At 59.2% G+C, this 11,528-nt stretch overlaps 1 protein-coding gene across 1 annotated transcript; it reads right to left on the reverse strand.

Moving 5' to 3' along the window:
- Positions 1–840: 840 nt before the first annotated feature.
- On the reverse strand, positions 841–11,528 carry LOC128626171 (uncharacterized). Its single transcript, XM_053657351.1, has 4 exons — positions 11,226–11,528; positions 10,216–10,317; positions 6,422–6,579; positions 841–1,030 (listed from the first exon to the last, which is right to left on the reverse strand). Exons 1-4 carry the CDS (start codon positions 11,526–11,528, stop codon positions 841–843), a joined length of 753 nt encoding a protein of 250 aa, XP_053513326.1.

The raw sequence follows: 11,528 nt of genomic DNA on the forward strand, positions 1-11,528 counted from the left end.
CCAGCCGGCTGACATCAGTTCCCCGTAAAGGACAACAGAGCTGGATCAGGGCGGCTGTGGGGCCAGGAGGGCTCAGCTGTACTGATGGGTTGGCCAAAAACCGGGAGGGGAAGAAAGGTGGGGGGAGGGGAGGAGAAGAAGAGTGAAGGGAGGGGGAAGGGGAAGGGAAGGGAAGGGAAGGGAAGGGAGGGAAGGGAAGAAGGCCAGAGGCTGGTAGAAGCCGAGGTCGCCCCCCACCAACAAGGGACTCGGGCAGGACCATGAGAAGGAGGGCGCTAAGCGAGGTGATCACACCAAGTCGGGTCTGACCACCATCGTCTTCTGTGAGTGTTTAGAATTAACTGTGGTTCGCTTCCCCTGAGAACAAAGCCGTTGGTGCTGGGAATCCAAGCGGCAGCCTGCGTGCAGAAGGAAACCCACCCGGGGAGGCCAGGCTGGACGCAGGGGCCGATGGCTCACACCCACGCCCTCTCTGAGCCTCCTCCCCCCCCTCAGGGCGGGGCCGGGGACAGCATTGCACCCCTCCCCGCCTGAACTGCTTTTCTCTGAAGTCACCTGACGCACCCCCACCCCCCACTCCCCTGCACGGTGCTCCTATCCAGTAGGAGACCTTCCAGAGCCACCGCCCCGCCAGCGGAGCAGGGCTTACTGGAAGCTTCCAGCACGCAGGCCCTGACCCTCTCTACCCTCTTGTCTTAATTAAGTGACAAGCCTCCCTGCTGAAGCTTTCTTTCCATGGCTCATGTCCAGAGCCACTTCTGGACTCTCCAGCAGCCTTTCCGGTGTCGGAGCGAGAGCTCTGGCCGGCACTTTACGGCGTTGGAAAAGCCGGCCTGCGCCTCACGTCCATGCCTTGCCTTCTGTCTCTGCCACGTAGCGGGGAGCAGAGCCGGGACGGGGGAGGCCCTGGCCGCTCCCAGCCACCTGCAGGCAGGACACAGGCCTCAGGGGGTCTGCAGGGTCGGTGCTGGCCGCATGGCCTGAACAAGGGGCTCTGGCCCTGAGGACCAGGAGGGCAGGGAGCAGGCCACTGAAGAAGCGGGGGAGAAAACGCCAGAGGTGAACTGAGGACCCACTGCCGTCATTTGGCACCTCACTGCGGCTCCACCCTACAGGCCCGGGGATGCAGTGTCCTCCCTGGGATGCTGATGCTGGGATCCTCCCCATAGATGGGGCCCTGGGAGCTCTGACCCCAGGGGCGACCCTCATGGCATTGCCGGAAGTCAAGGAGCCTGAGAGGGGGACAGCCAGGAAGTGTGTCCTGGACCTTCTCCACCTGGCAGAAGATGGGCTTTTTCACTCAGACTGTGGCTCACACTGAAGCCTCAAGGATGAAGTCACAGCGGTTTCGCAGAAGCTGCTCTCTGAAAGGTGTTCGAAATGTTGCCCGAGGGTCACCCTGATGAGAGCCGTCTCCGCGCTCCCGCCTGGTGAGCCGTGAGTGGGCTCGGAGTCTGAGCTCCGGGAGCCGCCCCTGGACGGCTCTGCCCACCCGAAGACGGTGTCGGGGCAAGAGACACAGATGTCTACAGAAGGACTTTCAGGTTGTCAGTGCACAAGAGAACGTACCGATCTGTAAAAAATATAAATAAGTACGGAAAGGAAGGAAGGGGGAGAGGGAGAGAGGAGAAGGAAGGAAGGCAAGCTCTGGCTGGGCGGCCTGGCTGGTTGCAGCCTCATCATGTGCACCAAAAGGTTGTGGGTTCGATTCCCTCAGGGCACAGGCCTGGGCTGTGGGTTCCAACCTCCAGCTGGGCCTTGTCCCAAAGGTTCTCCTGTCTCTAAAATCAATACAACACATATCCTTGGGTGAGGATTTTTTTTAATTACAAAATACATACATAAAAGAAATCAGACTCTCGGATGCTAAACCTGGCCCTGCTTCTTTAGAAATCGTATCCATTCACTCGATGGTGAGGATCGGGGCCTCCCCCACCCCCCAGCACTGTGCCGGGGGACACACAGAACAACAGGACAGGCTTCCTGCCGGGAGGAGCCCCCGTCCGAGGCTTCCTGCCGCCCATCAGGCTCTGGATCGGGGTTTTGGCTCCGACTTGGACTCTGAAGTTACAGTGCGTGCGCTTCCTTTCCAAGAGGAACCCGGCTTCCTTGCTGACGCAGAGCGTGGGCACCTGCCAAATCCCCGCTGTCCGCCGGACGGCCCGCAGCAGCCCCTGCCCCTTCCTGTCTCTGTGCGAAGCCCAGTGTGGCAGCCCTCGCCTGGCGTGTCCGCTCGAGCCCAGAAACTCGGCCCACACACCGAGGCCGTACAACAGAGCCTCTCAGGGCCACGGGGCCTTGGCGGCACCGCTGCTCTGGGGTCCTGCCCTTCGGTTTCCAGCTTGGCGCCCCCTCCGCCTGGGCACCTGGGCACTAGGACAGAACTGTAAGCTGCCCGTGTATCTGAGAGCTCATCTGTGCCCGACGAAAGCAGGGGTCAGGGGGGACACTGAGCTCTTTCCCTCTGACCCCGCCCAGGCTGACCTGTCTGAGGGTGTCTGAGCGCTCGGAGCCTGGGGCCGCCCGAGCCAGCTCCTCACCTGGCCCGCCACTGCCTTGTCCTCCCACGGGGCCCGGGAGGGGCCGCCGTGCAGGCAGGTGTGGAGCAGGTGCCTGGGCGCAGGGCACACCTCCGCCCGTGGAGCCACACGGCCAGAATGCTCCGCCTGAGTCTAACCACGAGGCGAAAACCAGACTCCTGCGTGGCAGGCAGTCTGCAAAGCAGCTGTCCTGCGCTCGTCCAAGATGCCGAAGTTTAAAAAGCCAGCGAGTGGCTCTACTTCCAAGAAAACAAAGGAGACGTGGCAGCTGAGCGCCACGCCTGATCCTGAACTGGAAAAACCGTGGCTGAAGAGGACGTTATAGGGACAGTTACGAGTGTGTGTGTGTGTGTGTGTGTGTGTGTGTGTAACAAGAAACACAAGTGTGGTGAGAAGCTGACCGTTCGTGCGCCTCAGTGAGGGGCACAGGCTGCTTGTTTTCCCCGCCTCGCTGCAGAGCGGGCGTTCAACACCTCGCAGTGAGGACTCTGGCCAGTCCGGTGGTTAGCGGACAGTGTGTGGGAGCGGGCGGCGTGGGCCCCTGGGGGAACCCAGGGAGAAGGGCAGCCCCAGGCGATCGGGGCTGGTCCTGGCTGGTGGAAAAGCAGGACCTGGGCAGAGACCGGGCCAGCCCACCAGCTACGGAGCCAGGGAACCTGCTGCTGGTCTCGCACCTGGCCACCCCGCCACCTGGCCACCGGCCTTGGGAGCTGCAGGCCCGCTGCAGGTTCACTAACAAGCAGGGAGCCCAGCACTGCCCTGTGGGCCCCTCGGGGCTCAGGACTGGGGGGAGCTGACCCCCCCAATGCCAGGAGCCCAGAGCCCAAGGAGGGGATGGGGGGGCCTTGGGGGCGGGGGCCTCGATGGGCTCTGTGGGCTCCGGCCTGGTCACCTGTCGTGTTGCCAGACTGTCACCAAGGGGCCTACAGACATCACCCTGATGTCGCCCTTTCCATCTTTCCTCTCTCCTGTCCTCTGTGTGTGGCTTTCCCTGCTTGTCCCGGTCCCTCTCCCGGCCCGATGCCAACATGGTGTGTGGGGAGCCCTCCAGACCTGCCTCTCTGCCACACCCTGAAATGCCTGAGGGCCGAGGCGCAAAAAACAGAGCGGAAAACAACCGCAGCGCTGGTCTGATTCTCCCTGCTACGTTTCATTTTTGTCGGGAGCTGCGTGCTGAAGGGTCCGGGCGGGGGATGGGGTCCCCCGCCCTGCCCCGCGCCCGCTGGCTCTGTCCTTTGGGTCACGTCGGTCCGTAGCTCTCCTGCTTCTGCAGGAGTGGCCACCCTCTCCTTCCGGCCCCTCTGTCAGCCCCAGCTGCCCCCGCAGAAGCCTGCGCACTCCAGGCAGCCCCCGCCCCTCAGCCAGGGAGGTCAGCCAGGGGTCGGCGCAGCCACAGGTTCTTCTCCGCTTCCACCTCAAGCCCCAGGAACAGAGCAGCCCCCCCCCCCCGCCCCCGTGAGCAGTGCCAGGCCCCTGTGCAGGGAGCCAGGGGTGGGCGGACGCCCCTGCCCGCCAGGAGAGCCGCCACCAAGCTCGTGCTGCGCGGTGCGGACGTGCAGGGCTCAGGAGGAGCGGCGCCTCCGGAGAAACACACACCTGCAGAGGCGGGTTCGCCCGGACCCAGGGCTTTTCAGTCTCAGTCTCTCTCTTGTTCCGCCCTTTGTTTCAGCAGCGAGTCCCCGAGTTCAAACACAAGTTTTAGACGAGAACCACCGTAGAGAGGAGATCAAAACTCAGCCTGTCCCCACATCAGGTTGTGTGTGGGGCCGTGGGCTGAAATCCCGCTTTGATCCGCCTGGCCCCCCACCCCCAGGAGGGAATCCGCATCTTCTCCCAGCTCGAGGTCCCAGCCACTCCTCTAACTCAACCCACCCCCGCCAATCCCCACGCCGCTTCATGCTTCGACACACACCAAGAACTTTATCGGATAAGATCTGTTGTATCAATTTCTTAATAGTCTGGAAAGTGTCTGTTGATAAGTCTGATGCTATCGCTCATGATGCATTCAGAAATGAGCACTGGCCTGAACTGAGTGTGTTTCGTCCCACCAGAAAAGCAGAGGTCGGCCCTGGGGTCGGGGGTGTAGCATGTCAGTGACGTGGAAACAGCTGCGTGCCCGGGTCGCCCCCGCCCTCCTGTGGGACCGGAGGCACCGGGGTGGGGCCAGTCCCCCAGGCCCCCTGGGCTGGCTCTTTGTTAACTCGACATCTTGGGTGCGATGGAACTTTCCTCATTTTTTTGACTATTGTTCGCTGTATCCACTGCTGATTTTTCCTGCCGTTGACCGCGAGTCACATTTTCATCTATAAGCTCGAACGTCAGGAGGGTCAGAAGCCCGTGGGAAAGTGCCTCTGAAGTCACGGAAAGTTCCCAAGCCTGAGAACAACAGGGCAAGCCGCAGTGAGAAAGGCCACGAAACAGCGGTTCCACGGGCCGCCACAGTGGCAGAGGCGCGCGGGGCAGGGACCTTCCCGTTCTTCGGGGCTGCCTGTGGCCCCACAGAGACAATGTGTTTTCGGTCGTTAACCCGAATGTTTGGCTCCTTCCTCTTGTTTCCATGTGAGTTCATACGAGGTTAGACTGCATGTGCCTGGCCCACACCAGTGGGAACACGGTCTGCTCTTAAAATGCAGACGACGCCAAGACCACCTGGGGCCCTTACCCTCACCTGCCATCCGAGTCTCACCTGGTTCGCCCAGAAGTTCAGGGCCACCAAGAGCTGCCGCCACCATCCTTCTGCCCTGTCCCTGCTCTTCAGCGACATCCCCTGCCCAACCGTCACCCCCTCTGCAGCTGCCAGCGGGTGTCCCATGGTGCCTCCAGTGTGCCGCCACCCCCACGGGCCCACTGCCACTGCCACCCCCTGCCCCCCAGGGCCTTCCTTGTGCACTGCTGGGCCTGCTGGGATGGGCCTGCTGGAGGGAACAGCGCGGGATGACGTGGCGGGAGGAAGGACCTCCCCTTCCCCTGCATGGGGGGTGCCCGTGTCTGCGTGAGACGGTCTGCCTGGTCCCCAACACCACAGAGCTTCACTGAGGATGACCCGTCAGTCCCTTCGGGCAGCTGTAACGGCAATGCCGCCCACTGGGTGGCTCAGAAACAATGGCAGGGTGCCAGCAGGGCCAGGCCCTGCCCAGGGTGCGGGCTGCTGACTTCTCACCGGGTCTTCTCAGGGCAGAGGGGCTTGGGGTCTCTCTGGGGCCTGCAGTGTCACTAACTGCAGGACTCCAGCCTCAGAGCCTGATGCCTCCCCCAGCTTTTCCTCCCAGCACTGCCACGTGGACAGCACGGTCTTAACACGCGAGTTTCAGGAGGATGCACGCCGTGGCGCCAGCTCTGGTGCACAGGCTTTCTGTTCTCAGACTGTGTGTGTGTGGGGGGGGGGGGAGCAGGCCAGGGGCTGGGGGCGGAGCCCCGTGCCTTCAGAACCACGCCTCCCTCCGCAGCCTTCACTGGAGTCTCTGCAGCAGCCTCCTTCCCTTACAGGGTTCTCTCTCCCAAGTCCTCCCTCCTAAACCCCAAGTTCTGGCAACTCATACCTCCCAACAGGCCCAGACGCGCCTGAGCCCCAGCAGGGCAGGGCTCAGGGTTACTCGAAGGCCAAGCCGGCAGACGTTTCAAGTTCAGGTTTTCCGCAGGCTCTTGACCCAATGCGGGCGCTTTTAGCTGAGCAGGTAACTTTGGTTACATGGCTCCTGCATTCCTAAGTTAGTCATTTTCTTCTCCTCTGCCTCGTCCTCCAGAGCTCTTACGCACGCCCCAGGGCACATTGGAGAGGTGGCTGCCGATTGTTTGATTTCGGGGCATTAACCACAAGAGTGCAGCGTGTAGCATTCCTGTCTCTGTCTCCACGCCGTCTGCCCAAAATAATTTGTGCAAACGGGTGTCGCCGTGGACGAGGAACAGTCGGAGCCCCTGCGCCTTTGCTGGTGGGAACGCAAAGTGGTGCAGCCACTTTGGAAACGAGCCGGACGGGTCCTCCCAAAAGTGAAGCGCGGAGTCCCCCCAGGACCGCGCCATTGCACTCCTGGGCACGCCCCTGCGAGAAACGAACACGCACGCTCACACAACCGCTCGCACACGGGCGTTGGTTCACGCAGTGCTCTCCACCACAGCCCCTGAGTGGGAACAGCCCCCCGTCCGCCAGCTGGTGAAGGACGGACTGGCAGGGCCGTGGGCTCGCCGGGGACTGTCACTCGGCCACGCGGAGGGAAGAAGCTCTGAGACGCACGCTCCAGGTCTGCCGCGCCTCGAAAACAGGACGCAGAGTAAAAAACAACATCACCTACGGTGTGACCTCACAGGTTCGGAATGTTCGGAACAGGCGAGTCCACAGAGAAAACCCATTCGGGGCTGCCAGGGGCTGGGGGAGGGGCTGCTAGTGGACTGGGGGTTCCTTCTGGGGGTGATGAAAGTCTTCTGGGCTCGGATAATGGCGACGTTCATGCAAACTTGTGAATATCTAAAACCCACTGAGTTTATACACTTTAAAAGGGTGACTGTTATGGTATGTGAAATATATCTCAATTTTTAAAAAAGGATAAAAGGATCTTTACTGCATATGAAGCATTCAGCACACACACAAAAACCTGCCTATTTTTCTTAGTCAGACTTCCTTTGCTTTTTGCCTAACATCATTTTTTTGTCCCCAAACCCTACTTCTTAAAGAAAAAAATCAGTCCTGGCTGGTGTGGCTCAGTGGACTGTCAGCTTGCAATCCAAAAGGTCTCTGGTTCCATTCCCAGTCAGGTCACATGCCTGGGTTGCAGGTCAAGTCCCCAGTGTGGGGCACGCAAGAGGCAACCAATCGATGTTTCTCTCCCTCCCTTTCTCCTTCCCTTTCCCTCTCTCTAAAAATAAATAAATACAATCTTTTAACAAAGAAAAAATTAAGCAGTTTCTTTCCTGATCATTGTTTATAACTCTCTGCAGCTTCCCTGTGGGTCGGCCGCCTGCCGAGATGCGCAGAGGCACCGCCGCCAGACTGAGACCCTTCCAGCCACCCCTGGGGAGGTGCCAGGGGGTCAGTGGGGACTGAGATGGGATGGGTCTGGAGAGCAGGCCGCTTTGGGTGGCAGTGGGGGGAGGAGGCACGTGGCAAGGACACGCCCTGGGGCCGTGGGCTGGGAAGCCCTCTGGAGCCTGAGTCAGGAGCCCGGGGGAGGGGGGGGAGGGTTCCAGCAACAGAGACAGCTGTGCCAGGACCCAGGCCGGCAGGGGACACAGCACATTCCGGGAACCGGGAGCCGTGCAGAGCAGCTCTGGGACAGGGGCCCTGTCCAAACACTGGGTCTGAGCTGGGTCCAGACAACCGTGTTCAGGAATTCGGTGCTTTTGCCGGGATCCTGCTCGCCCGGCCTCCCCCCCCCCCCCCCCCCCCCCATGGGTCAGAATGTCTTCAGTTGCAAGTAACAGCAGGCTCTGACTCTGCGGGGAAAGACCAGGGCTTTCACTGCCTCCGGCAACAGGAAGCCTGGAAGGGGGTGGGCTTGGGGTCGGAGGGCTCAGGGGCTCAGCCACGGCCTCCGGGACCCGGCTTCTCTCTGCCACCCTCCCACAGAGCCTCCTAAGGCAAGTTCCCCTGAGACCATGCGCCCTGGGCCCTGCTTCCCTGTCCCCTTAGAGGGGGACACAGTCACTTCTCTTTCCTGAGAGCCCCAGCAAGCCTCCCTGGGTGCCACATCAGCAAAGAATTCCCGCACGGGTCCAAGAAAGTTCCCTGAGGGGCTTGGAGCGGTTTTCTAGCCAAGGACCATGTGTGGGGGGTCCACGAGGGGACCTGACACACAGCCCGGTGCCTGCGGCCGGCACTACAATCACCAGCACCCACTCGTGGTCCAGAAACACGTCCGTTTCCCACCTCGACCAGTGACGAGCAGCGTGGTTTTTCTCGCCACGGTTCCGTGAGAACTGCCTCTCCTACGGACAGACTTCCTCAAAATCGTCTTTCCGCCTCTCCCTCGGCCTCAGATTTCCACTGCCCACCACGGCCACCACATCTCCGTCTGTCCCTCCGCCCCATCTTCCTCCCCAGACCACGTGCAGACGGTCACCGCTTTTTCCAGGCCTGTACTTAAATTGGCTGCCCCTCTGCCACTTCCAGAGAGGGACTGGCAGGGCCCCCAAGGCCCCCGCTTGCCCTGCCAGGGACACAGGCCTGGCTGCCCGTGCACCGAGTCTACACGAGGGTCCCAGGCGGTCCCAATGCCTTCACTCAGCGGCTTGTCAATCAGCAGAGAGAGTTACAGATAGTCAGTCTCTAGAAGCTGTTCTGGGCGGTGCCGGCGGAACTCAAAAAAGTGGTGTGGCCTTGGCTACAAACCAAAATGACCAGACTTGTTCAGGGTCTCACCGCTTGCAAACCAGAGACACCTGTTGGCAATGCCCCGAGTGTCCCGGGGAGAAAGGCAGGTCTGAGTCTTAAGGCGAGAAGCACATTCTTGAGCAGAATCAGTTCTGCATTCTTAGCCCTGGGGCCCCATCTGGGGATGGAGACGGTCGGACGTCCAGCGGCCGTCCCGACATAAACCAGGGGTCTGCTGGAGGCCCGGGGTAGACGCACCACGCTCTGGTGTGCGTGCAGATGCTGACGCAGCACTGGAAGTTCAGAAGTTCAAGTCCCCAGGTGAGTCAGAACAGGAATGAGTGTTTCCCTGCACCTCGGCCCACTCAAAGTTAATGATTTAGCAGCTTGACCACAGTGACTCCATTTTATTTCTTCATCTGTTTCCCAGCTTCACTAAGGTTTAAAGTGACCACAAACAAGTCCAAAGACAAACGAAAATCGGGAAGTATTTGTATAATGCACGATCATCTCCTTAAGGTACACAATCGCTTTTATAAATCCCTAAGAAAAAGATAAGCCTCCCAGGTAAAAGATATGGGCTGTCAGTGTATGAGAGAGAGAGAGAATGCTTAATTTATTTTCAAGTTTGCCCAGTAGATTGGCAAGGACTTAGAAAATGACTGATCTCAGTGTGGCAAGACCATGAAGCAGCCAGCACTGTCGGTGGGAATGCCAGTCGGAACAACTCACCTGGATGTCCGTCTGCATCCGTGCCAATACTTACAATATGTCTTTTATCAAGTAAGGAGCCTTTCTGGGAATTTACTCTAAGGAAGCCTTTAGGCGAGGGCACAAAAATGTACGTGCAAGGTACTCAAGGTAAGCCTTTTCTAATAGCGGAGTTGAACGGCTTGACTGTCCTGCTGTAGGGGTTAATTAAATGAATTACACTGAACTTGTGTGGACACAGACCTGCTTACCTACAAAGGCGTCTCTAGAATCTAGCTAGCGATTTGTCCGTATATGAATATTTATTGAATAAATAAAGAACTATAATAGACCTTCTACAGCTGTTAAAAATGACAATGCACATTTATATTTATGGAATTGGGAAGCTGTCATCAGGTGTTAAAGGAAAAAGCCTATTCCCAAATTGCATGGCTAAAGTAATCTTCTTATTGCATAAAAGGCTTGTGTGTGTGTCATAACCACAGAGAAGGAACTGAGAAGGGGACTTCCGGCCAAGATGGAGGCACAGGTGGACACACTGTGCCCCCTCCCACAACCAAAACAAGGACAACAACAAACGTAAAAACAAAAGACAACCAGAACTGAAACTCGAACTGTACGGAAGTCCGACAATCAAGGAGTTAAAGAAAAAACACTCACCCAGACGGCAGGAGCAGTGGAGATGTGCAGCCAGGGTGGAGAGGAATCACGGTGAGGTGGCGGCTGGTGGACCGGGTGGTCCCACATTCGAGTGCAGATAAACTGGGAAAAACAACTGGGGAGCGAGACAGACCCACAACCCAGGGCTGCAGTAAGGGGAAATAAAGCCTCAAACCTCTGACTGAAAACACCTGTGGGGGTTGAGGCATCAGGAGAAACTCCCAGCCTCACAAGAGAGTGTGTTGTAGAGACCCACAGGGTCCTAGGACGTACAACACGGACCCACCCACCTGGGAATCAGCACCAGAAGGGCCCACTTTGCTTGTGGGGAAGTGACTGAAATACGGCAGAGAGCGGAGCAAGCGCCATTGTTCCCTCTTGGACCCTCCCCCACGTACAGCGTCACAACACAGCCGCGTGGTTGCCCCGCCCAGGTGAGCACCTAGGGCTCCACCCCTTATATGTAACAGGCGTGTCTAGACAAAAAAAAAGTGGCCCAAAGGAAAGAACAGATCAGAGCTCCAGAAAAAACACAACTAAGCGACAAAGAGCTGGCCCGCCTATCAGATGCACAGGTCACAGGTCGCACCACACGCCGTGTGGTTTGACTCGTTTTGCTGTGATAGTCTGGGAGTGATAGGTCCTGGTAGAAGCCCACCACCGGGAAAATCAGCAAACCGTCAAAGTTCTTTCAAAGAACACAGGAGGAGAAAAGCCACAGGGAGTCCTTCAGTGGCCCGCGGTGTGTCAGTGGGCCAGGTGGGCAAGGACAGGCCCCAGGCCTGGTCCTCGGGGTCCTCTCGGGGTCACGCTGTGCAGGCCGGCCGTGGTCCCCTTCCCACCTCCTCCCCACGGGACCTGGAAACACTTCCAGATCAGGCTCCAAGGCGCTGGGACCCGGCACAGTTTCCAAGGCTGCAGAGGCCTCTTCCCCCACTGGGACTCCGTGGGGTCCACTGTGCCGGGAGTGTGCCCTTCCCAAGCCCGAGAGGTGGCGGAGGGGCACTTACCCATGGGGGTGTCCACACGTGGGTGTGCGAGAGTCCCAGTGGTGGGACCTGGTCATCCAGGGGTGAGAAGGGCACGAGGCCTGGAGCAGAGGCCACGTGCCCAATGTGATGCCCGCCTTCAGGTCCTCGTGGGCGTATCTGTGAAGGTGGGTGGGTAAGATACGCCCCTCTTACGCAATGCCGGCTTGATCTGTGACGTCGGATGTTCAGATACACGGCACAAGGCCTGGTCTGCGCTCTTGCCTGGGCTCTTCGGACGCTGGGGCAGGCCTGGAGGTGGAGAACACGATGCCCCTCGGTCAT

Source organism: Artibeus jamaicensis, unplaced genomic scaffold (assembly GCF_021234435.1).
Source record: "Artibeus jamaicensis isolate MK-2021 breed Jamaican fruit bat unplaced genomic scaffold, CSHL_Jam_final scaffold_369, whole genome shotgun sequence".
Classification (NCBI taxonomy): domain Eukaryota; kingdom Metazoa; phylum Chordata; class Mammalia; order Chiroptera; family Phyllostomidae; genus Artibeus; species Artibeus jamaicensis.

What these genes read in the sequence shown, in the direction of transcription:
- LOC128626171 (XM_053657351.1), bottom strand. Translation starts at nt 11,528, where the DNA reads ATGACCGAGGGGCATCGTGTTCTCCACCTCCAGGCCTGCCCCAGCGTC. An exon ending in ACGTGTGGACACCCCCATGG is followed by an intron (nt 10,318 to 11,225) that starts GTAAGTGCCCCT and finishes TGTTTTTCCCAG; the next exon opens with TTTATCTGCACTCGAATGTG. An exon ending in CCACTGCTCCTGCCGTCTGG is followed by an intron (nt 6,580 to 10,215) that starts GTGAGTGTTTTT and finishes CGTTTCTCGCAG; the next exon opens with GGGCGTGCCCAGGAGTGCAA.